The 27,324-nt window shown below is 38.8% G+C and overlaps 1 protein-coding gene across 2 annotated transcripts in view; it reads left to right on the plus strand.

The window, feature by feature from the left end:
• Positions 1–27,324, plus strand: part of TRHDE (thyrotropin releasing hormone degrading enzyme) — a 218,370-nt gene that overhangs the window by 135,025 nt on the left and 56,021 nt on the right. The window contains exons 8-10 of one of the 2 annotated variants that reach the window (XM_065844053.2): positions 2,592–2,657; positions 5,365–5,552; positions 25,284–25,372. In XM_065844053.2, coding sequence (XP_065700125.1) covers positions 2,592–2,657; positions 5,365–5,552; positions 25,284–25,372 — 343 coding nt within the window. The remainder of the gene's footprint in view (positions 1–2,591; positions 2,658–5,364; positions 5,553–25,283; positions 25,373–27,324) is intronic. The other variant, XM_071799303.1, reaches the window with a different exon arrangement.

The following is a 27,324-nucleotide window of genomic DNA, read 5'->3' on the forward strand; positions in this document are numbered from 1 at the left end:
GTGAAGGATTGAAGAGTGTCTTCTGGTGCCAGAACTAGGCAGCAGCAGGTGAAATCAGCAGATGGGCTGATGCTTGAAACAGGTATTTTCACACAACAGATCACTGAAGTGGGAAATGCTTTTTTTTATAAGATGAGGAAATGCTAAACATTTTTATGGATTCAGAAAGCAACTGGCCAAATTCACAGAAGATAACTATTAAATACAAGATACTTATCTGCTCAGGATTCCATGTGCCATGAAGTGCTGGGTGATGGGGGAACATACTGATGAAGCATCTCTGTGTGCTTGTCCTGTTTTTTACTCTTTCTAGATATCTGCTGCTGGCTATTATTGAAAACAGGATACTCTTATATGAAGATGTTTGATGGGACCTGGTACAGTAACTTTTTGCTCTTGTGCCAGTAGAGAGTGCACTCAGATTTTGGATTGCAATGTAGATTTACTATTGGAAGCATATTTTAGATGCATTCTGTTGCTCTTAGGGCTGCTTTTTGTGTAGTATGTATTTGGTAACACTCCTCGTGTGATACTTTGTATATGGTCTCAATGCAGCTTTCACAAAATAATGAAAAAATGGATGATCAAGTTGTGTGGTACCAGAACTGTACTTGTATTTTGTGTTTATCATTGTATTTTTTTAATCTCATTATAAATGTTAGGTTTCCTTTTGATTTCCTTTGTGTGATAAACATGTTAGATTGGAGGATAATAGATTTTTAAATGAGTGATGAGCCACATCTAAACCTTCCAATCTGTGTAGTGGGAGGAAAAACAAAACAAAAGAAACAAAAACCCATCAAACAACAACAACGACAACAAAATCAACCAAAACAAACTAATGGCAGAATGATTTAATCTCTTTTCATCTTTTCAATCTGTCTGAATGCAAAATGTGCAAGTCAAATTTAATGGTAGATTGGTAAACAGGATTATTGCCTGGATGGAGGAAACCCTCAAGTGTTCCACTGATTTTATTTTGCCGTGTAATAATTCCAGAAGCAACTCTCTGAAGGACAAATACATGCAGCATTTTCTAGTACCACTTAGAATGCACACGTGTATTTCTTGTTATTTATTTACCGTGTTCCTCTTTTGTTTGTTGCTATTTTAACTTTTTAATTTGCAATTCAACTTCTTTAGCTTTGAAAGCTATTTAATATTTCACTGTGCCTTAAATGATTCTGTATTTTTAGACAAAATGGAAGTACAGTGTGCAATAGCTGCAGCCTGTATAAAATGTATTTTTTTCCAAGTTAGTCTCATGACATTGTTAAGACTCGTCACTGCATTTACAGAGTCAGTGTTCTCATTTAGACTTCCTAGCCTGTGATTAAATGGGAGTTGCTGCTTGTTGTACTATGAGCTGGCTGACAAAAGCTAAATCTGTCACAGGTGCTACAATTTGTGTATCAGAAAATTTGCTTTCCAAATACTAATTATTCCCAAAGTATCCTACTTCACACAAAGTACAGATAACAGAGTCAGCAAATTTGTCCCAGTTTTATCATTGTGCTGTAAATTAGGGTTTGTCTCCTACCATTGTGTTAAGTGAAGATGGTAGAAATTCAAAGGCAGGAGAACCCATTGATTTACAACCTCTGATGTGTTTTTTTCACTTAATTCTTCCAATCAAAATCCTTGAAATGTATGTTATTCAAATAATCACTGCTGAATTTCACTTCTGTAATTGAATGAGCTGTTGTCTAGGGACACAGGATGGTGTGAAACTAACAGTGTTGTCTCTCCAGACGTGTTGAAAATTGGAAGTGTTTTGTGCCTGGTCATATGCTTAAACTATTAATTTGGGAAGTTAATTTAATATGATGGTAGCTTATCAGGCATTATCTTTCTGTTTGCTATGGGAGAAGAACAGACCATCAGTCATTGAAACTGTGGCTGAATAGATGAAAGCATTCAGTTCATAACCCCCAAGATCTTGAGTCATGTATGTCATGCAAACAGACATGTAGGTACCTGTGCACAAGCACAGAGCTGGGTTCCTGTCACCCCTCTTCCACTGCTCCCTGTCCTGAAGAGCCTTTGTTATAACCTGTTACAGCTTCAGTGTGATATATTTTGACTTTCAAAGTCAAGCACCAGGATCTCCCTAGATAAGAGTTTATAGTTCAGGTAGGCTATTGCTCAGTTAAATCTTTTGTAACAAATCTGGCTATTATCTGGATGAGAAACTTTTTGACACTAGGTGCAGAGTGACCTCCTAAAATAGCAATGGGAACTGTGTTCCAGCAGCTTCTTCTTTCATTGCTGAGGATTACTGAGGATCCCCTTGTGATATTAGACAAATATTTTAAATGTATATGCAAAATATTTAGCTTATAGGTTGACTTATACAGAAAAGGAAGAGCATTGTATGCTGTGAATGAAATTTTTACCAACAATTTTTGTGTTGTAAACTAGCTTAAGAAACTGTTTATTTACTCCCTTAGGATGAACATATTGTATATTTCTAGATTTCTGACAAATTAAAACATTAATGTGATATAACTTACAATAGCAGTGATTCACAGCTCCAGCTATTTGGCTTGTGTATGGTAATACTGATTTGTATTTTTATTTTATTTCTGTAGGACTATTTAACCATTCACAAGTATGGCAATGCAGCCAGAAATGATCTCTGGAACACATTGTCAAAGGTAAAATGCTTTAATCTATTGCACTGAGGGAGAAGGAGGAACTTACTGTGCTATTTTTCTTGTTGAGGGCAGGAGTGAATAGTGGATACTGAGATCTTCAGACCCCAGAGCAAATATAAAAACTGATGCAAAGAAATTTCATATGAGTTGACCTAGTGGCAACATTAAAATATGTTTTTTGCAGCATTTCTGTTCTTTGTTGTGTTACAATATATTTCGTTGCTTCTGCTATGTCACTGATGTGCAGTAAAAGATACTTCATGGAACCAAGTATCATTGACTTTAGTGGCAGCATGCTGAGGCCCATAAACTGGAAAGCATATGAAAGTACTGAGCTTTGGCATTTACATTAGGTTTGTTTGTGATTGTATACGGAGTTATGATTTGTGTGAAGGACAAAATTATTAAAGCTTTGAAGTTTGGTGTAAACAGACAACTATTTACTGTAATATTTGGCATGCTATAGAGACTTAGAGTTGCTATGTGCTTGGTTGCTATGCCCAAGCTTGGCTTGAGTTTCTAGAGCCTGGTCCAGGAATCTGTAAGGGCAAACTTTAATTTTCATGGAGCCAAACATGCATGATTTTCTTACCTACAGAGCTAGTCTGGAGACTCTAGAATAAAGCCAGAGTGCCTGCCAATGTTGAGTACAGTCAGAGAGTTTGGGCACAAGCACCAACTCAAGCCATGTGTAAACAGGGTAATCTAGTTGGACACCAAAGACTGGATTCAGCTGGAGATCAAGACATCTGTATTTGTCTGGACAAGCAGCTATATAAATATAAGCTAGGTACCCAAGCTCCAGTTGTTGTCAATGAGGGCTGGATTCAGTTTCCTGTTCATAGACATCTAACAACATTTACCTTAATTTATTCTACCTACATCTACTGTAGGCCCACCAGTTCTGTGAGGATGTGTTGAATATTTTAGGACATCTCATTTGACATAGGTGAACAGGAACAATTGGAGTGCCAGAAATCTAGTCAGTGTAGTCAGCAGAGCATTAAAAGTAATTCAGTTGACTAGTCACTACACAATTATTTTAAAATGAGCCTGAGCCACTGACTGTTGACTAGGAACTTGAGATAGTTGTTCAAATATAGGCAACTAGTGCCAGATTAGATGGAGTAGGGTGTTTAAGATATTCAGGTGGATCTAATCAATTTGACACAAGATCTGTGGGGAAATCTGTAGCCTTCTGGAGTGGCAGATGAAGATCAAATTACATTAGTCACCTCTGTGTGGGCAACTGAACAGAACAGAACAGAATAGAGTACAGCAGAATAGAATAGAATAGAATAGAATAGAATAGAATAGAATAGAATAGAATAGAATAGAATAGAATAGAATAGAATAGAAGTATTTCAATTGGAAGAGACCTACAATGATCATCTAGTCCAACTGCCTGACCACTTCAGAGCTGACCAAAAGCTAAGCATGTTATTAAGGGCATTGTCCAAATGTCTCTTGAACAATGATAGGCTTTGGGCATTGACCACCTCCCTAGGAAGCCTGTTCCAGTGTTTGACCATCCTCTCAGTACATAAATGCTTCCTAATCCCTGGTGCAGCTTTGGACCATTAACTAAACAGTTAGGCTATTAAATCTATGTCTTAATCAGAAGTTGAATGCCACTTCAGAAGTCTTTCTTGCTTCCTGCTTTTCATCTGGTGTCTTCTTTTGGGATGGTTCTGCACAATGAGAGGTCAGAGTTGTGATCTTAATCTTGAAAGGAGAGCAGAAACCACAATTAATAAAACAGAACAGAAGTGAGACTGCATTCTGGGCCATAACCACTACAGCTGTACTGTATGCTCAAATCCATTAAGGCTAATAATTCTGTTTGCCTTGTAAGAAGTTTTGTTGCCAGATGGTATGTTCCTAATGCATTACAGTTTCCGATTCAGTTCCAAAGACTTCTTGCTGGGTTCTGCTTATATTCACCAGAGGTTGCTCAGTCTGTGATCTAGAACTGTTTGTCAGCTAGGGACATCTCCGTTGCTCAAGAACAAATGATGCCTGTCATTCTCCTCACACCCAGTCTCATCTGCCATGATGTCATAGTATCTCTTTTTGTTTCAGATGAAAATCCAGTTGTAAACCAGCATTTTTATTGACATGCAGTATCAAATATGGACACAGTAATCTTTGTGTGTTATGACAGGTACAGTTTATGAAGGAGTTAGGAATTTTTTTGTGTACATGGCCTCACTTTGGACATGAGGGACAGTATTTTGAAATAACTAGTCACTTTCAGAACAGAACAGCTCTGTGCTTTTAGAAATGAGACCCTTTGAATATGCCTTGTGGCAGGTACCCCACATCAACTAACACTGTGTCTTTTTTAACCTTAGTTGGTCAAGAATACCTTTTGGAAACAACCACCTAGTATTTCTGTGGGTCTTGCTAAAACCCTGTAAAGCAGGCTGTATCTTATGTTACAGCAAATGATGTGTGAGACATGACTTTCTGACTGTCATTCCTCTCTCTGGCAAGACTGCTCAATGTTTCTTTTTAAAATGTACAGAAACTGTTGGTTAAAACATCTACTATGTGTGCACTAGGTGTAAATGTGCCTGTGTGGATGTGTGCTGGTTATTTAAACCTATAAAACTACTTATGGTCTTCTGGGACCAAACCCCAAAGTTTTACGTGTTGCATGGTTGTGTTGCTTCAACATATTGAAACTTTTCTTTTTTTCTTGAAGGCTTTAAAAAGAGTTGGAAAATCTGTAAATATCCAGGAAGTAATGGATCAGTGGACACTACAGATGGGTTATCCTGTTATCACTATCTTGGGAAATCAAACTGCGGACAATGTCATAGTGATCTCCCAGGAGCGTTTTGTTTATGATAGTGATGCTAAACCCAAGGATCCTGCCCTTGGAGATAACAGGTACTTGCATTTCTCAATGAATATCTTTCAAGAGGCTGTAGTTATTTAAGTGTTCGTGTGTGCATTTTTATGAAGATGATTCTGTAGAAATCTCTGAGCTTTGCTTGGTGTAAATACTAAGTGGTGGCCCTTCCATTTGAACTGTAGTAAAGATGAAGCTAGTTAAAAGAATTGAACAATATCATTACAGTAATAGAACAACAAGGCAAAGCTTTTAATGTGCCCATTTGCTTCCTGACAGTTCTCCCTGTGACTACATCTTACGTCACACATCTGTTTCCTCTCCTTTTCTTTTGATTTTGTCACACTCCATGAAGTAATTTGGAATGTGATTGGAAGGTCTGATACTTCTTTTTAAGTAATTATTTGGAGTGGACCTCTCCATGCTCATACCTCAAGTAGTCAGATATATACCTCACTCTTCTTGGGAAGCAGTCAAGAACTAAACTGGACCTCTCTACAAAGCAAGGGGTTCCAGCTGTTCCAATTTTGAAGCCAACTGAACTGGTCCTATGGGGACCGTTACACTGGCTGTAATAAATAGGTACTTAGGCATCTCTGCCCCTGCATTTTTTCTACTTCTTAGATTGTTTCCTTTCTCCTCCCAGCTGATTCTACACACTTCCTTCATCTCAGAGACAAGCTGACATTCCTGGCTGATGCTGGGGAATCCTCATCTTGTTGTTTAAAACAGTTTCAGCATCATATTTTAAGGCAAAGGATATAGAGCTGATGCTAGAGAATTACGAGATAGCCTTAGAAGGTTCTACGTTCACCTATTCATGCTCAGTGAGAAAAAGAGCACATTCTCAACCCTGAGTACTCTTTGCTTGTCCAGTAGATTTAAAGGTAAAATTTAATATCAAATTTTGCTTGACATGTCTGAAACTTATAGAATATTCCTTCTGAGGAAGACCTGAAAATATAGTTACATTTATTTGAAAATGTTCAGAAGTTCATTATCCTTTTTTAGAACATGAATTTGTGGAACTCAAACATGAAAAAGAATAAATTGTTGTTTCTCTGGTTGTATTGGAACAACCTACAGGATATTAAGTATCTGTTTAAGTTCTGGGCTGAAATGAGTTCATTTATGGTAAATAGATAAAACAAGTGAATGTGGACTGCTGGAAGTGTTCATGACTCACAGTTTAGTGCAGCATGAGAGTGATTCTCCCTTATTTACTTGAAAATTTGTTTTGTGCAAGTGTATATACCCATAATGTAATGTGACTGGATTTTACTAGTCAGAAAAACAGAGGTTATTTTTTTTTTGATTGATTAAAATAGAGATGTTAAGGCTTTTTAGTGTTGTAGAGACTTTCTTATTTAGATTTGTCAGGTACTCAGTATTGATTGTAATAACTGCTACTGTAATTCATGAGTTAAACCTATCAGATGTGTAAATGTTTTATAGGGTGGAACATCAGGGGTGAGAGTTAGACATTTATTTTCTTATGTGACATTAATTCAGAATTCAAGCTGTATTTTGAGATATGTGGAACGGTAGTGTTCTACACCAACAGGGCAAGTTATGCTGGATTTCTTAGGAGATTTTTGCCTGCATATTTTATCACAGTTATAATTCTAAACCTGGGAAGTAAGATTTAGTGCTGTAGAGAGCGCTGAAAAAGATAACAGCATGGGCCTTGCCAGGAATTTACTGTCCTAACAGATAGGACAATACATATTATATGTATCTGCTTTGCAAGTCTTTTTCCCATTGTCTGTCCCCTTTGGATTTGTTTCTCTCTGTGCTTCCACATCCTTTTAACCACAAATGTGAAGGAAGCTCCTTTCCCAAGGAAGGCTTTACAGATGGGATATTTACTCCAGCCAGTTAGATGATGGAGATAGTTTGCCACTTTCCAGTTTAAGTTATTTGAAAGTCATGTTACTTAAGTGTAAATACCAAAGAACAAGAACTGTATACATTTAGCAAAAGGTGAGACTTGCCTATCCCATACACCTTACAGAAATCATCCACCAATTTATATGTAAGTCCAATGGCTTAGTTATAAATTATTGTCCAGAGTTCTATAACAATGACTGTGGAATTTGCTGGTGCACTGCCCACAGGCACATGTGGCTTGGTGTGCACCATGGTTTTGTGTCATTAAATGTCCTTTCATACCATCAGATTAAGTAGAAAAACAAGATAGACAATGGACATACTGAAAATAAATTTAGTCTTTCTGCCAGAAATTACCTATGTATTTTTCATTTTTCATTTTGTTTCATTTTGTTTTGTTTTGTTTTGTTTTTCCCATTGGAAAAATCACTATTGATTCAATTATTGTGAAAGAAGTAGGCAGGGAAAATCACCTTAATGTGGTGTCATCTGATAATCCATGATACATTATTCCAGCTTGTTTTTTACCATTGCAAGAGCTGCAGTTTGTATGACAATATTATACAAAGGGACCAGTTTTTCTACAAGTACGCAAAGAGGGACAATAACTGGAATGCAAACAGCACACTGAGGAATGTTTGCTGCTATTGCGAAGTGTGATGTTCTGGCTGATTCTGCAGGTGATTTTGGTCAGGAAGTTGGCAAGGGTTTACTGTCTGGTTCACTAGGACCTGATGGCACAGATAGATGTTGTGGGAAGCACAGAGGTGTATATATATATATGCATATATAATGTCACCCTGTAGGCTTTGGGGGTGTTACGTAGCGGTGGCCTAATTCACAGTCCAATAACGTCCGTGCTCATCTCCCCTGCATGACCCATGAATTAGGCACTGGACACATGGCTCCCTGAGGAACCATAATAGGCACTGTAAATAACAGGGAGAAAATGGTATTTTTGCCACATTTGAGGCTCCACTCTTGCAGACCAGGCGACATTGACTTCCTTAGGGTGGTTTAGCTATGGATTAATCGTGATGATAATTTTAAACACAATAAATAGTAAAACTGCACAAAACACAGGAAAAGTACTGGTCCAGGCCTTTGCAGGAGTTTATCATCTAAACAGACAACACGATATCCACTGGGAAGCTCCAGGGAAGGCTCTTAAAGCATCCATCTGCCATATAATCTTTAGTTATCCAGAGGCGGGGCTGTAGTTCGTCAGGGCACAGCAATAAACATCAGTTCTATTGCTTTCAAAGTGATGAGGAGTTTAAACTGCTGGTACAGACCCTCTCTAGGCAAATTTAACTTTGCCTTCCTTTAGAAAGAGTTGGTTCAGAGTAGGTCTTTTAGATGTATCTGCTGCATAAGAAATGTAAATAAAGAGGCAATTGAATATTTCAGAACCATTCAGTTTTATAAAATGTGCTTTTCTTTATGCTATGTATTTGTGCAGCAATTAACTGTTAAAATGAAATGTGAAGCAATATTTTTTTTTTTTTCCTCTGGAATCATATAGAAGAATATACAAGCAGCAAGCAGATTTCTCTAAGTGATAAACGGTGAAGGTGAAAATTGTTGACACCTTTGGCAGTGGTTTACTCCTGGTTCTGCCTAGTCCATTACTATAAGTGTCTTTAATTCTACTGCAGAAGAGAATGATTACATATAGTTGATTGTTCCACCTCATGTATGGTAGGACTACTTGTCTCTCTATAACTGCAGAAAAATGTGTTTTAAGGACCATAAATATATCGACTGTGATTTATTTGTATACGTAGAATTGACTGTATGGCATACTAGGCTTTAACATTTAGCCTGAAATTACAGAAGGTATACAATTCCACTTCTTTGCAAACTAAACATAGATTTTACTTGACACTTACACCTTTACAGGATCCATACTTCTCATTTTGTGAGAGAATAACACTGACAGACACTGTTTCTAGGAACGCCATTCCTCAGAAGGGCCCAAATCACTGGCTTTGATTTGAATGTTGAAGCCCATGGTTGGTTCAATGTTTCAGTAGCAATTTCAGCTTATCCAAGCAAAATTGGAAAACTTGTCCTGAATAACAATCCGTTAGTTATGTGTAGGTTCAATCCTGGACTCCTGTGTACCCCTGTGAGAATGGATTATGCCCTTATATTATAAGGCTACAGGGGATGAGGTGATATTCCATATGACAAGGTTCAGTGGGTTTCCCTGCTGACAGAGAAAATGATGATTTTAAGGTACCAGTATCATCCATCATTACAAGAAGGGCTCACAGATGTGACAAGAAATCTTATGAAAAATAATCTGTGGTCTAGACAATAAACTAATCAGTTTTGATGAAATCCATAAACCTTTTATATACTGTACTGAAGCAGACCAGAGCTTTCTGGTTGTGGTTATGTTTTACCTTTTAAAAATATAAAGAGCTTGTCTCTTCAAAAGTGGAGAAATAACCTTTCCAATGTTATCAGAATAATTAAGTTCATGTTGCTGAGGTAATATTCACTTGTATAGTGTTCTTATCATGCACGCAGTTTCCATAGCTAATCTTTTCTTGTTCATGATAATATCCTGAAGGGAAATGTCTTGCTAGGCGTTGAATACAGCTAGCTGTGAGGAAAGAGAAAAGAGGAAGAGGTACAAATCAGAATACAGAAAGGGTATTCATAAGTGCTATAGTGTAGTAATCCTTGGTGCCTTTCCCTGTGTGGTTGGACTAAGGAAAATTCAGTTGAACAGTGCAAATCAGGGACATGACCAGCAAAACTAGAGCTGTACAGACTACTGGGTCTAACACGATGTAGTAACAACTTAGAGGCTTTACAATGGGCAGCAGAGCTGCTCAGCAGTCACTGCACTCTGAGATGAATGATTAACTGCCGAATTTATTTCCCTTCAGGTCTCTTCTGAATTTCCTACACAGAGCTCATTTATCCAGGCTTTGCAGAAAAAGGGCTGTACTTGTCCCTTTACTGATAATTATTTGAATAGTGAAAGCATAACTGGGTTTGGTTATTGTCATGTGTATTCTTATTTCTATGGCATTATCACTTGGGCAGCGATGGGGAACTTACTCTGTCCACTTATCAGCTGAAGGGCTGGTTAAACACAAAACAAAATGTTAGGAGCAAAAGAGGAATGCTGATAAGTATCTTTTAGATCTTCTTAGAGCAATTGAGGAATAATGTAGCATATGTAGTATCAATTATGTAATAAAAAGGACCGTAATATGGACAAATATTGTTTCATAAGCTGAGTAAAATGGGCTAACAAAATATAAATAGAAAAAGAAGTACTCATTTACCTCCCTGTCTCTGGGAAATATCCTCTAATCTTCCATTTCCTCATGTCCTTTGAGTGTTTTCTTGTTATGCCTTTCATCTTTACTGTACCTGAAAGATTATATCAGCATTTCTACTAGAAACAACTTTTGTGTTGCTCCCTAGGGAGCAGACATGGTACCCTGGTTCATCTTGACTGACCCAAGTTGCCTCTATATCAGCTATAATAGTGATGAAGTGAATGGGCTGCAGGAGAGGAAGGTACTGGTACTAGGCACAGAGGAAATGGAATTATCAGGATCGAGATAAAAAAATTAAAAAACCTTAGTGCAACACTGTGTGTGAACACAGCTACATATTGATTTAAGCAGTTTTTTTGCTGGTCAGGCAGGGACTTGAAAATACTTGTTCTTGCAGAAGAGTGAGAAAGGATGGGGAGCTCCTCCTCTTTACATGTACATTGGTGTTTAGTAGAGGACAGCTCTGTGACACCAATAGATTTTGTCCTTCGCTTTGCACAGGGACAGTCCCTGACCCCAGCAGCCTGAGAGAGGACAGTGTTGTGCAGAGTGTGGCTCCTCCAAAGGATGAGGCAGAAGAGCTACTTCTGCGGGTGACCCAGAGGAAGACTGCCTCTCCAGGGCACACATGAGAGGAGTGCCTGGTCTGTTGGATGCTGGTGTTTGCCAGCCCAATTTTTGTGCCACGTACTGCTTGCTACAATAGGATATTTTTGCTTTAGAAGCCACCAGAAAATCCCAAGTCTTTTGTCTTGCGTTTTTGTCCTATAGAGGCTCTTCTGATTGTTGTGTTATTATTAAATCAGAATAGGAAATGCTCTTAAAATTTGTTCCTGCACATACCTGTGCTGATGTCTCTTCAGCAAGACTTTGCTGCTAGCAAAGATCTCGGAAATGCCGATTGTAATTTAACACTTCATTTCCAAAACCATTTCATAGCCTCAACTTGCGAGAAATGCTTCTCACTAAGGCAGACTTCTAGGATGCTGGTTTGTGCAGGATATGGGCAACTTTCAGTGTTAGAATTTCCAGAATGCTAAAAGCAAAATTGGTGTATCATGTCATTGCTTCTTGTGGGGTGGCAGCACTCGTATCCCGACAGAAGTTAGGCTGACAGGGAAAAGCTGCTGCCGTATTTTATTAACACTGCAGACTGTGTCACTTTCCTTGTCTTATTTGCTAATACTAAGTCTCAGGAATTGCTAGAGACCCAAACTACTTAATTAACTCACATTAATTAAATCAATTTCATGGTGAGCAAAGTACCATGTACTTGAGGGCAGCAGTATGTTTTAATTCAGAGCAGGGTGGGGAGGTGAAGGCGAGAATCGGAGCAGCAGTGCTGGTGGGGAGCTTCCTAATGTGCAAGGGATGGGCAGGGGATGGTGTGTGGCATCGTGCAGATATGAGCAGGAGCTGGGAGCATTAAAGTTGTGTAGCTGGAATACGTAAATGTGGAGAGCCAGGGAAATGGAGAAGCTGGTTAAGATAGGGGATTTAGTGAAGAGCAGACTGGGGGAAGCCCAAATGGCATTTGGCAGAGACAAGGATAACGGGAGGGATGAAGGTGGATAAATGTCATATTTTGTTTGCTTTGTAAAAATAAGACATGTAGATTTCCCACTGTAGATCAAAGGATGAAACTACTAACGTGGTTCCTTTTTTACCTCTTCTTCTTTTTGCTTTCTTAAGTTGCAGATAATGGATTTTTTTCCTTATCTCTGTATGTGAGCCTTCACACTCAATAGTAGAGTCTCAGGTTTTATAGAGGAGACACTTTGGCGGGGGACTTTTAGGGAAGTTTACTGAAGAAGGAGAAACTATCATAGGAGTTATATTTTATTCTTGCTTAAATTCAAAATATTCTGAGGAAAAATCACAACTGAACACTGGAACACACTGAAAAATGCTCGGCACTAAGTCTCTGAGAACATATTGGAGGATTGTAGGCATAGCTAAAATGCTACTCTTATTCCTACCAGGGGGGTCCCTCCAGCCCATACCACATCCTTGTACTCCATTCAGAGAAGTCTCAGATCTACACTCAGGCTCATGGCTAAAAGACAACACAGAGATGGGGTTTGCATGATCAGCACCCCATGTGCAATTCTGCAAGGACATTTTGACACTGGTGCAAAACAGAACAGAGGATGCTGGAGGATAAAGAGGCAGCTGTTAGAAGAGACAGTTAACATTGCTTAAACCCAACTTCTTTCTCTCCATCTATGACTCAGCACCCAAAATTGCTTGTCACTTTTGAGAACGAAGCCTTTTGTCTTTTAGTGTAAAAAGGTGATATTAGGCAGGGAGGAGAAAGCATGTACTGACAAAGAATTTGTAGTATTTGTTCTTTGCCTACGATGTTTTTCTAAATTTAGTAAGGTACTCTGCTAGCACTAACACTGACATGAGTCAATTTTAGACAGCCCTATAATATTTATAACCACCTGATTTATAATTCATTTTGGTATGAAATGTTAAGCTAAAATTACACAGAGCTTTGTAGAGGGTTTAGTAATCAGATAACATTGCATTATTATCAGACAATGTAATTTTTTTTCTTTTCAAATTGGGTAATTTCATTTAACTCATTTAAATCACCTTGTGTCCCCTTTTAAAAAAGCAATTAGACCAAAGGAGAGTAAGGTTTATATGGGAAAGCCAAAGACATATGAATGTTTTTTAATAGAATATGCATGCTGTCATCTTGAGGCAGTCCCACAGTGCACAGCCACACATGGCTCTGTCATACCAGTGCTACTGTTACATTACTGAAGCCTTTTCTTATGTCTGAGACTTTGTGGTTTTGTTGCATTGCTAAGAACATTATATTTGGCATAAGACTTCTGAAGAATGTAAATTATTTTCCCTATTTCAGCTCTAGGACTTATTGCTGAAAATTATTCCAAAGATTCTTGTAAAATCCAGGAAGAATTAGGACTATGTCAGAGTAAAGGGAAACCACAAAATCAAACATCTGAAATACATTGCTGTTAAACATGTTAATCACTGTTCTGACTGCAGATGAATTATAGTGTCAATGGTTGTATTAAAACAGGTGCCTCTAAAATACTTCCCAGCAATAATGTATTGGCATTGAAAATATTTTTCCCTCTATATTTTTGTATTTAGATCCTTATACAGAAAAATCCCAAACGATCCGTGACCTATCCTAGAAATAGAGCCAATGATCAAACCTTATTTTAGAATGTACCAATACGATTTCTTTTTCTAAATGAAAGCATACATAATAGAGAAATATATAAAATTAGCAGCTTTATTGAGGTAAAACTGCAAATAAAGAGGCTTACCATCACAAGCAAGTAATCTCAGCAGTGCTAGAGTCATCTTTCAAGATGAGAATATGAGCTTCCTAGTCACCCTCTCATGCAATTCTAAATGTTTCTCCAAACTATAAAGGTTACCCATAGTTTCTTTTACGTATACAGTTAAGTATAATTTGTATTCAAAATTACAATAGGCCCGCAATTCCAAATACCTTCCAAATCCCCAAGTTTTGCTTCCCTCTGAAATATGTATTATATGGATCCAACTATACATCTGATCAGAGCCTTTGAAAACCTCAGACAAAGCAGATAAATCTTCGTATTTAAAAAGCAGGACTGCTCTACAAATTTACTTCTGCTTATCTATGAAGCATCTATTAAGTTCACGTCTATTAAAAACTTGCAGTACTGTACAAAACCTGACACCTGGGGTGTGGAGCCCATTCACATGCACCCCGTGGTCAGACCGTTCTCTGCCTGGCAGCACCAATCCAGAGGTGACTCCGTTGGGTTGTTCTGATTGGCGGGTTGTTCTGACTGTAAAATTAAATTACTCCATAGGTGAGGCATTAGTGAGAAAGAAGAAACTGATATACAAAGCTCAGTTAGTTTTTGACACTGTTGGGGATAGATAGATGGTAACAGGAAGACCATTTCTGAGTAATGTGTGCCTCAATTACAGTTTTGTTATCTGCTTAGACAATACTGCATGTGTGTTATGTGGCACCCTAACTGTCTGAAATCAGGTCTGAAAAAAACATGGTATGTCTTGCAGTCAGTTACTATGCTGGAACACTGTCTTTAATTCAGAATCCACCGCAGTCCAAATTCTTACCTGCTTTTTTAAAGAGGCTGGAAATACCTCTGTCCAGCATAGTCCAGGATAACCTTGGACTAAACACTTCCACAATCTTTTTCTTGCAATCTTTTTCTAGTCAGTCATGTAATCACATATTAATAACAGTGTGCCTTTTTTTTGTTTGTTTGGTTTAGCTTACCTTTTTCTTGTTGGCCAGTCTGTTATTCTTGTGTGAGGGCAGAACACCTGGAACACCAGAATCCCAAACTTAGGCTAGTGAATGCACTTCAAGCTGTTCTCAGTTACTTCAAACTGTTCTCTTTATACTTTTTACATATTCTATTTGTCTTTGCCGCGAAGTTAGTGAAATCTTCCCTTCCTGTCTGCCACCTTCCACACTGACAGGGAACGAGGAATCCCTTGACACCTGGGCTCAGTGTAGGAGGTGTAAGACTTGTGAGAGCAGGAATAATATCTTCTTCTGTTGTGTTATGCCTCTGGGAACAGCCTACAATCGCTTTACTGGCACGTACTAAATCTAATGAAATCTCTGTGTTCTTCAGTCTAGTGAGAATGGTATTCATAATATGCATATATAGTCAGCTGCTTATCCATTAAACAGAACTAATACTCTGTAGAATCACACTTAATAGAAGTATGTGATTTCTTGCGATGTTCATATGAGCTTTCCCTGGAACCTGAAATACTCTTTTACTGAATGAGAAACTATACTATATAATAACTTGGGAAAACCTCTATGATGCTTTTAAATTACCTTTCCCAACACAATCTCTCTCAAAAGTGTGGCTTACAAAATTTTCCCTGATACTGCTGAGTTCCTCTTCCTGGATAATCTCTTTCTGTAGTAGGAAGCTCTAAAGCTGTTGAGCTGTTTACCAACTTTCACTTGTTTCCCACTCACGACCCTACATCTACTTGTGCACTCAATTTGGGAATAAATGCTTCCAGGTATCATGGCAACAAGGCTTGTAATTTCCTAGATTAGTTAAATACACTTTCAGGTTTTCATTAACAATTGACCTTTGAACCTTCCACTGTCTTAATATCCCAAATTCACTGAAAACAAAGGCCTTCTTTTGCCTTACTAGCAGAAATTGCACTTGTTTTGGCAAGGAGAAGAAATGAGAGATCTTTCCATTTTTCCTGCTGTACTGATTTAATGTCCAGACTTCACGCTGTCTTTTAGTTAGTTCACGTTATCAGCTTTTTGTGCCCTTTACTTTATAATGGACTTTAAGTTTATTAGCCAGAAACTTTTGCAGCCAAGCAGCTTAATGCTTCTTTTGCTGGCCACTGTTTGTATATGTCTCTGCAGATCAGCCAAGTATGCAGCTGAAATAAAATTACAAATCTTTAATTCTTAGTTTTAATTTTGTTCTCTAAGACTTACTTGCTTTCCAAAAGGTCACATTTCCTCATTACTTTGCTTTTGCATTCTTTTTTCTCTGAAATCCCAACAGCATCAGGTCATGTGGATAGTTCGTAGCAAGGTATTCCTTCAGTAAGAAATGCACCTGTCAGTGTCCTAACCTAATGGAGGAATCATCAGTGTTGTCACAGGCCACACCAGGAAGGTGTCTGCTCTTTAGGTTCAGTGCTGCTCACCCAAGCACATGTCTCTGTGTACATGAAATTTCAGCATTCTCCATCTGGAGGCCTGAGAATGGGAAACTAATGCCAAGGAGTCCTTACTCCCTGTTTCTTAGCTTCAGCCACTCTGGATGTACCAGACTTTTTATCTCTAACTGGAAGACAGAGTCGTCATTTTGAATATTAAGTTCTGGTGATTGAAACAGTGAGCCAGATGCCTTAACCAGTCAGTTTTACTCTTGGATTTTCTTTTTATCCTTTTTACTCTGAAATTATTTTTATGCCTCACTTTATCTCTCTGTTAAATAGCTTTAGTCATATCCTTCTGTGTATGAAGTCTCAGATTGTTATGTTCTCAAAATACTTTACAAAGATTAGTAAGATGAGCAAGAAATGGATTCCCATCCCACATAAATTTTCAACATATCAAAACATTTCCCTGTACTGAATCAGGACAAAAATCCAGGGGAAAAAAATGGGGAAAAATTGGTTTAGAACATTCATTTCAATTCCATAATTTCGGTACTTCACATTTAAGTTTCACTCGTTTTAACTTCTTTCAAATAACTTGTATTTCAAGCTGAAATTTATTTTGAATTGGCAATCTGGAAGTTTTTATTTAAATACATTATAAAATGTTTCAGCTGTGCCTGTTATAACTATTATAGTTGAAAATGTGAGCTGAAGTCTTTTCTTTCTTATGGGCAGCTTGGTTTTGAAAATTTGCTTTTTTCAGTTAGAAATGAGAAAGTTACCTTGGGATAGCATCGAGTCAACATCGAGTGGATGAAGAGGCTCATTTAGTTGCTTGCACAGGTGACTGGTGCCACTGGAGGTGCCCTCACGCGTCTTGCTTGACCTTGTGCTGCCACTACATGAGCGGGAGCATCCGTAGAAGCAGAGCCATATCTCTCAGCCCCTGACACATGTCTCAAGTACCCCACAGCAGCTTATTTGACACCACCTTGCACAACTGAATTTAGCCCAGAGAAACTAAGTCATAAAAGAGTGATGGCTGAGACTTCACCAGTGACAGCTGATGGAAGATATATTATTTCTGTTTTTCCAACCAAGGATAATTTAGACAACTCACAATTTCCTTTCCTGGCCTAGGTACATACAGCTTTTGGTTTTCAGCTTTTCTGAAAGTAATTCTGTAGATGCTTTGCATGGGGAGGAATTAGGAAAAAAAACAGATGGCAAATCATTTGCCACGTTTGACTTTATTGACTTTGTGTGATGCTGCTGAATGTACAGCCTGATCTCATGTTCTGTCTACAATAAAATCCTGTTTTCCTGTATTGTTAGCACATTTGAGCTGAGGACTGTATCTCCTAAGGTCCCTTCCCACCTAGATAATTCTATTATTTAAGTTCATACTTGCCACTACACTTTAAAATAATTATGCTTCTTATATCCTGCTAAGAGGCAGATCACTTAATTTACTTTTGTGCATAGCATTTTAATTTTGCCCTTTATTCTTCTGTTGTTAGATGTACTATTTTTTTTTTCTAAAGTCTGTACATTGTTCTGTTCTTCTACCTAGTCATGGTTCTCCTCTGATTTTCTAGCGAAGTATGTAATCAAAGACTATTAATAGATGTCTTCTGTATCTAGATGTATCTAGCATCTTGTCAATTTAGCTGTTCTTTTTGTGGTTTTGGAGATTCATCTTCCTCATTAACAATTCCTAAAGAAGATAATCTGTACTGGAATAAGAGGGAAGATCTCAGTCTTGGGAAATGGGAGAGGTACCTGAGGACTGGAGGAAAGCAAATGTCACTCCAGTCTTCAAAAAGGGCAAGAAAGAGGACCCGGATAACTATATACTGGTCAGCCTCACCTCCATCCCTGGGAAGATGATGGAACGACTTATCCTTGGTGCCACCTCAAGGCATATCAGGGATAAGAGGGTCATTAGGGGCAGTTAACATGGCTTCACCAAGGGGAAGTCGTGCTTGACCAACCTCATTGACTTCTATGAGGACATAACAAGATGGATGGATGATGGCAGAGTGGCAGACATGGTCTACCTTGACTTCAGTAAGGGATTTGACACAGTCTCCCACAGCATCCTTAGAGCTAAACTGAGGGAGTGTGATCTGGATGATCGGGTCGTGAGGTGGAATGAGAAATGGTTGAAGGGAAGAAACCAGAGAGTCGTGATCAATGGGGCGGAGTCTAGTTGGAGACCAGTATCTAGTGGAGTTCCTCAACGGTCAGTACTGGGGCCTGTATTATTCAATATATTCATCAACGATTTGGATGGGGGAATAGAGTGTACTATCAGAAAGTTTGCTGATGACACCAAGCTGGGAGGAATGGCTGACACACCAGAAGGCTGTGCTGCCATCCAGCGAGACCTGGACAGGCTGCAGAGCTGGCGGGGAAAAATTTAATGAAATATAACAAGGGCAAGTGTAGAGTCTTGCATCTGGGTAGGAACAACCCCAGGTTCCAGTATAAGATGGGGAATGACCTATTAGAGAGCAGTGTAGGGGAGAGGGACCTGGGGGTCCTGGTGGGCAGCAGGATGACCATGAGCCAGCACTGTGCCCTTGTGACCAGGAAGACCAATGGCATCCTGGGGTGTATTAGAAGGGGGGGTGGTTAGTAGGTCGAGAGAGGTTCTCCTTCCCCTCTACTCTGCTCTGGTAAGACCACATCTGGAATGTTGTGTCCAGTTCTGGGCCCCTCAGTTCAAGAAGGACAGGGAACTGCTTGAAAGAGTCCAGTGCAGGGCAGCAAAGGTGATTAAGGGAGTGGAGCATCTCCCTTATGAGGAAAGGCTGAGGGAGCTGGGTCTCTTTAGCTTGGAGAAGAGGAGACTAAGGGGTGACCTCATTAATGTTTACAAATATATAAAGGGTGAGTGTCACGAGAATGGAGCCAGGCTCTTCTCGGTGACAACCAATGGTAGGACAAGGGGTAATGGGTTCAAACAGGAACACAAGAGGTTCCACTTAAATTTGAGAAGAAACTTCTTCTCAGTAAGGTTGTGGAGTCTCCTACTCTGGAGACATTCAAGACCTTCCTGGACGTCTTCCTGTGTAACCTCATCTGGGTGTCGCTGCTCTGGCAGGGGGATTGGACTAGATGATCTTTTGAGGTCCTTTCCAATCCCTAACATGCTGTGATTCTGTGATATAAGTAAAAAGTGTGAAATTAAATGGTTGAATTTCTCAGTGGAGGGTGATAACACATTAAATTCTTGATAAACCTTTGCTGAAGTTTTTCCTATTGCATGATGTGATAAATGGCATGGAAGAGTGAGGTGACAGAGTTTTCCAGTGGTAGGAAGTTTGTGAGGGTAGTAAAACCAGAAGTTATTACCAAGATTACAGAAGTATCCCTCAGTGCTGGTGGACATGGCAATAAAATGACCAATGAAGCTTAATATTAATAACTACAAAGATGATACATGTGAGGAAGACAGTCCTAACTTAGATGCTCAGTGGTGAGTTCTGAAGAAACTCTTCTCTCTGAGGAAAGAGATCTTGAAGTTATGGTATGTAATTTTCTGTAAACACCAGCTCAGTGTGCAGACACAGTGAAGCAAGTAAATAGAACAGTAGGGATTAGTAGGAAAGGAGCGTATAAGAAGTATAAACGACTGTAGAAAGGAAAAGAATTGTTCACTCTTAATCCATGGTAGACCTACCTTCAAAGCACAGAGGGCAGGTCTGGCTTTCTGACCTGGAAGTGGCTATAATAGATAGAAAAAATATAGAGGTAGACAATAAGAAGGATTAAGTATAGTTTCTGTATAAAGAACAGCAGGATAGATTAGGAGTCTTTAACCCAAAGGTCTGTAAAAGCAGAAGGATATAGAGAGGGATGTGGTTGTTCACATCCTCTCACATACAAAAAGCAGGTCAGCTAAGTTCTGCTGTGATATTTTAGGTACAGATGTTCTGTCACTTTACATGAAGCAATCCCATTACTTGTATACTCTTTGTAATGCAGCCAAGGATAATAAGCTTCTGAATATTGAGCAGCTACCTTCATTGTTTTGTGAGTAATGACTAGGAATAGCTGAACCTCTTTGTTTAGGTTGGAATCTGGGGAGAAAGGAGAAATGTCACTAGAAGAATGTGGTAATCATTAGAAGCAGTGGGTGGAGCTTGGCACGTTATGGTTACAGGGAGGATGAATCTTGAAAACATATGGGTTTACATCTCAGCAAAAATGTTCATTAATGTGAAAAAGTAGTTGAAAAGGTGTGCAAAATCTGGAACTCTAGAAACCTTGACTTTTCTTCTTTAATGACCTGAGATCTTTGTTTTGTCAGCAGAGGAAATAATCTACTGCCCTTTTTTTTGACTTTGCATAGCTCTTTGCAAAGAAGCCCACTAATTGTTCCACTGAAGATCCAAAATTATTACAACATTACTGTTCATCGAAGGCAGAAGTGTGAGGCATACTGTTTGCTTAATACTTAATCATCTCAAAATTCGCCCATGAAGGGATCTCAGTTCTTTGTTGGAAGTCAAGGCCTAAGCAAATACTTCTCACAAATATGTTAATTTTCTCAGTGAGATAAAGTACACTAATATTGGCTATGTAGTCATTATGTAATGCTCAAGGCAAAAAAATCTATATAACACAAACAGAGCATAATTAGCTAGCTTCTAGTATTGCATGTACCTTGGCAGATGCAAGATTGTATTACTTTATCAAACAAGTCCCCCTGATTATGGTTTAAACTGAATTGAGATACTAGCACACTTCGGTATTATGCATTGATGTGTGGCTAATGAAAAAAAAAAAACAAACAAACAAAACCCAAACAAAACCCAAACAAAAACCCAAACCAACCAAACAAAACCCAACAACCACATAAACACCAAAGCATTCCTTTTAATTGTGCATGTCAACCTAAATTTAACTATTTCACGTTAACAGTTTCTCACTTGTAAATCAACAGTTAAAGACTTATTTATACTACCTTTCAACACAATCCTAATTTCCTACCTTCTTTAAGACATTTATGACTTAACAGTGTTATGTACAGCAGAGTTCATTTTTACCATGTCAATTCCGATTTTAGATTTCTCTCCTCCTCATCCTCAGAGTTGACTTCTTAAATTCCTGAAATAGCCCTCAGTTTCCCAACATTAAAGAGGTCTGCCTTTAGCTCCTTGTTAAAGTCATCAGGTTTGTATCCAGGGGGATGTTGTGTGTGGATCCGTCTGAAGCTCATCAGCATCTCAGACAGACTGAACAAAGAGTTTTTTAGCTCAATTTCACCCAGGGGTTAATTGTGCTGCCTGAACAGGCATCTGATTCCTACAGAGGGATGTTTTGAGTCCTGCTGCCCCAGTCACTGAGCCCCCAAGGCCATATTCTTACTTTCACTGAAAATGTTTTGTCACATCAGGCAGCAGCTGGCCAAGTGGAACAGGATACTCCTTTCCTTGGTCAAATACATACACAGATCGTATGTGCTCCCAGCATATAAAGAATAAAAGATATGCACTACTCACAGACAAAGCAGGAGAAAAACAGACGAGTGGCCCCTATTCCTGTTTTCTCTGTAAAGCAGAAAAGTGCAATAGAAAAGTACGAAGAAGTTTGCTTCTTTCTAGTCATCTCCGAAGAACACAGTCTATACTGATCACTTAGAGATGGTGTGTAGGAGAACGAAATTTTTGGAAGGTGAGCCAGATACATCTTTTTCACGTACAGATTAAAAAGTCAGCCACAGCTTTTTCTGCGACAGTGGCAGAAGTTTCAATGAGAATGAGGAGGACTGGAAAGGGAAAGCTGATAAACATATAGAGAACAGCAGCAGTATAATCAGGAAAATTGGGTTTCTGGAGAGGTCTGCTGAAAGGAAATCTATGGTTCACCTAGTAAACCAGTAACTGAGAGGATAATATTTGGAGGTTCTGGAGAGTGCTGAGAAGATCTCTCATCTTGGGGAGATAAAAGTTAAACCTGCCAGTACGAATCTTCCCAACTGGATTGACATGTCTTTTCTAGGATGAGTAGCTTACATGACTTCTGTTCCACAGCTAGATCACCTTTCAGAGATGGATCTGACCTTATTTCAATAGGACTTACCTTAATTGGAGGTAACATAAAATAAAGTAATATAAAAGTCTTCTCTGTATAGATATTTCAATGTAGAGAATATATTCTTATGAAGTTCCTTTTCAAAATAACAGATGTCCATGTGTATGTTCATACACTTGTATTTGTGTATGTGTATATATGTATTTAAATAAGCTACATAGGCAGCTCTCAGTATCTTTTATTTTGCTGTATAACTTTTTCAGCAGGACTCAAGAGTCATAAAAATACTGTGCAAATGCAGTTCTTTTTTTTTTTTTTTTTTTTAAATACCGAAGTTCCTGTTTTTCAAATACTGTATGAGTTATTTGCTTAAGTTTGCCTCATTTTTCTCAGTCACAATTTGCCAGCATCTTTTTCATTCTGGAGAGCTGAGTATTTAGAATTGGGTGTATTTTTAAAGACGGCATCTTTCCTAGATGGTGTCTAGTGGTGGGTGTCTAGTAAGGCATAAGGTATTTAGGAGAGTGGCGAATATTCTCTGGTGCATCACTTCACAGCATCTTCTGACTGCCCTCACCTTTCAAATCCAAAAGTGATTACTGCTGTACCAGAAGCAGCAGGACAATGCACGTTTTCACCTCATTACTGTTGTTCACAGTCCAGTGTATTAGTTAAGCCAACAATAAAGGTAACTTTGCACAAAGACCCGACTGAGAACTGGAGAAGCAATTGCACCAATGGGCATCCTTTTCTGCTGACTGTACTGTCAGGGTGGTATTACAGCATCCTGCACAAGGAGTGGGCAGATTGATAATCGCAGTAGCATTTTCAGATACCACAACTTTATTATCCAACAAGTGTCTGCCAGAGCATGTGCTCACGTGGAGTGTGTCTTTGGTGCACATGTAGATGTTATTATTTTCCCATTGTGTCATAATACCAACTTTTAGAGAACTCAAAATCACATGGGACCTTTTTTCTTCTCCCATATGGCAATAAATGCCATGTTTTCATTCCAGTGTCACTCATAGCTCTTTCAGCCCTACGGTTTTCCAAATATCTCCCCCTCTGTTCTGAATCAGTGCTGTACGGACAAGTATTTCCTGGCACATGTGATTCTGTTCTGAGCACTGCAAACCCACAGACTTGTGGGGGGCTGTTTGCAAAGTGGTGGGGAGCCAAGCATGGAGGCAGAGCTGATGAGACAGGGGTCTCTCCTAGCCCCCAAGCAAGGCCTGGGGGCAGCAGCCAGGTTGAGCCCAGACTCCAGATCCCCAGGCAAGTCCACGGTGATGAGGCCACAAATGATACATCATGTTAACCCTGAGCCCTGGCAGCTGAACTCCCACAGCGGAGCTGCTCTCCCTGTCTTTATGTCAAGTGTGCAGAGTTACTCATGTCTGGAAGCGTTTTCTGGATCTGGCCTTTGAAATAATAGGATCAGATAATCCTTGTTTTATTAATGAAATCTGAGAGCAGCAGGGAACAGAAGTTCCTGAGTAGTCTACCATTTCTCACTGAATTGGCACAGGAGGAATTCGGTGGTGCTTGATCGTTATGGTTTGCAGTGCCAAATGGCAGACACCTTCCTAGGCACAGCACTTGCAAGCCAGCGTGCGTCAGCTGTGCCTGGGACACATGTGGGTGGTGTTTGTAGTTCAGTGGAGCAGGCTTCTGGGTAAGTGGAAAAGAGAAAACCTTAGTTTTATGGTACCATAGGTTAGTTTTGCTGTGTTGTGTATTAGCAGGAGAGAAGCTGATGTAGGTACCAAGAACTTGCCTACACTCATCCTTGCACCATTTTAATGCAATCAATCTAAAATTATATACTTACTTGATATCTAAGTGGTAACTGAGTTGGGGCCATTCTCTTGCCATGCTGCCTTGCTATAATGCACACTTAGTCCCTAGGCAAGAGTACCTGTACCATTACTGAGTGCTTGCCCTTGACCAGTGTACAAAATGACATAGCAGACCTGTGAGGGAATTGTCTGTTCTGTCACTGGCTGGTAAAATTAAACTTTTGAGTGTTCAAGAATAGAGGTGATGATGAAGATGCACAGGAATTTATCACAGAATTACAGAATGTTAGGGATTGGAAGGGGCCTTGAAAGATCATCTAATCCAGTCCTCCCCACCGGAGCAGGAACATCTCTCCCAAAAGATTGACTTAATACAGCCAACTCCTGTTTACTGAGATAAATATGTTATATAAAAGTCCGAGGTAAATTGTAATATTTATGCCAAATGAGAAACAACTTGTGATACCCTATAGGCATGTCTGGGTCTGGTTACACCAGCATATCTCCAAATCCACATGTAGCATGTTTTGCCCAGTCTGTGTACATGTAAGTGATAATAAGTGGTGCAAAGAAGTGTAGATCCATCCCATTCATTTTGTTTTTATAAATCAGTAGCTATGAAACCCATCATAGCATTGTAAGAAGAAGAGTATGTTATTTTTAATGTTTGGAGTCCCTATACATCAAAGCATATTTTACTTGGAGATTTTCTTTTTCAAAGTAAATCTAAAAGAGTGTTCTTCTTTCTATGGGAAATCCTTACTTCCTTTTTTGTTAATAATTTTCTTAAACTAGGAAAACCTTGCAAAAAAGCCCTCATATGATAATAGTGTGTGAAAAATGTAAAATATAATTCATTTTTTTTAAGATGAATGACTTTTTCATTGTTTGATTGCTAATAGCAAATGCATTTCAAAATCAAAGTAACTTGCTAGAATCCACATCTTTACACTGCTACTGAAATTGTGTTTTGATTTCTTTGACATGATCCCTGATTGCTGTGAGAAGAATCAGTTCAGTATTTTTGTTCTTAGATTCCCCCTCCTTTGTCTTGCAGCTACTTGTGGCAGATTCCATTAACAATTGCGGTAGGAAATACGAGCCACATCTCATCAGAGGCAATTATATGGGTGTCTAACAAATCAGGTAAAAATAAACTTTCCTCCCAGTGGAATCTCATAACGCATACTTGTGTTTTCCTCAACTGTTTCTTTGGAATTGATCCTAGATAATTGTTTAGTTGCTCTGCACCCAGTTTTAGCTACTTGGAATGAATTACAAAAAAAAGAGAGTTGGGAAGGGAGGGAGGAGGAGTGAAGGGTGAGCAACAAGCAAGATTTATAATTATTGCAAAAGTTAGACAGTATAATGAAAAGCTTTTACATAGAAATGTGTACCTAAGTGCTAAGATTTTTTGATTTAGCAACACATATCAAATCATTGATTAATGCAATTCACTTTATTGATTGGTGAAAGTCAAATGTAATATTTTTATAGCAAAACATCTGATGAATATAACTTAGTAAATGTGAAGTATTTAGAATTCTGGCATTTTTAAACTCTGATCCATAGTCTGAACCAGGGCTAAGAAATGCTTACTGTCATTAAAAATTTCCTTACTGACCTATCGAAGTATTTCTTCTCTCTGTTAGATAACCAGATGCTGGACCTCAAAAGTGCATAGTTCTGCTTACTACTTATTTTCTCCCTCCTCAGTTCCAACATGATTAGAATAGTTATTGTCCTGAGGACAGCTAGAACTAGATACCAGTGGTTTTTTTATCACCCTGAGAAAGGAATCCTGCTATAGAAATTTCAGAATGTATTTCTCTATTTTCTTAGCAGTTCCTGCTACATCAGCTGACAGTTTTGGACTGGAATTGAAGATAGTGAGGGAAAAAATGTGTACAATTGAATAGAATTATTATATGAAAGGGAAAAGAAGGAGCCATACATCCCCTCAACACAAGGGCTATGGAGGGAGAACTGACCCCTTCTTGTAAAATTAGAAGAGTATAAAGATTTCCCTCTGATAGAAATTTAACTGTAGAGAGGAAAGAGTAAAACCTGTGTGAGCCTGTGTTTGTTCTTTTTTTTTTTTTTTTCCTTTTATAAGTCATTAAACAATAATAGTGACATAGAGTTTAGTAGCCAACGGGACTAGAAATGAATGGTGCATGATCAGTGGAAATCTGAGTATCCCGACTTACTGGTGGTATAAGATGTTTCTTTGCCGTGATCATTTGCAGCCTACCAGAACATGATATAACAATCTAGAAATGTATGTGGGACCAGAGCACTTTTTATACCTGGGAAACATACTCTAGTCAAAGCATACAGATGCTGCCTCACTTCACAGAAATATATCACCTTGGCCATACTTTTTAATATTAACACATCCAGAATACTTCAAAACTTGTTTGCACTTTCACAGTCTGCCTTAATGACTTGCTCTACTTTTGTCCTTTAGGGCTTGATTGAACTCTCATTGAAGTTAATAGAAAGATTCCCACTGACTTCAGAGAGAGTTGATCATCTCACCTCATCTCATCTCATTAGGTTGTACATGCATGCCTCCTTCCCTTCACTCCTGCCTTGAACATTCAGTATATCACTATTATATGCACAGTTGCTTCTTCATTGCCTTTTACTTGCAGAGTGCTGTGGAGGAACAAGTCCATAAAACCACTACCCACTCTTTTAAGATCTACTGCTCCTATCGAAGTGCCTTCAAGAAATCAACAAATTAATGATGGCCAGTGTGAGCAATGATTTTGGGGTGGCTGCTATATAGAAATTAAAGAGGAACCTTTTTGAGTCATCAGTTTCCTGTGTAGTGAATCAATGCCACTGTGATCTATTGTCATTATCCTTGTCCTTCGTCATTACTTTCTCACTCAGTCACTTGCTCTACCTCATTGAAAGTGAGACTGTAAACTTATGACCACAGCAAGCATGTCCTCTTGCTTCTGCTTATTGTTGTCTAGCTCAGCTGAAGAATTCCTCAACATAAAAAAGCCAGGAAGAACATCCTTGAATGTACTCAATATATGACTCATTGTGTGTACTGTTATGTATTGGGGCTGGTATAGATGAGT

The sequence above is a fragment of the Patagioenas fasciata genome, chromosome 1 (assembly GCF_037038585.1).
Source record: "Patagioenas fasciata isolate bPatFas1 chromosome 1, bPatFas1.hap1, whole genome shotgun sequence".
NCBI classification, from domain to species: Eukaryota; Metazoa; Chordata; class Aves; order Columbiformes; family Columbidae; genus Patagioenas; species Patagioenas fasciata.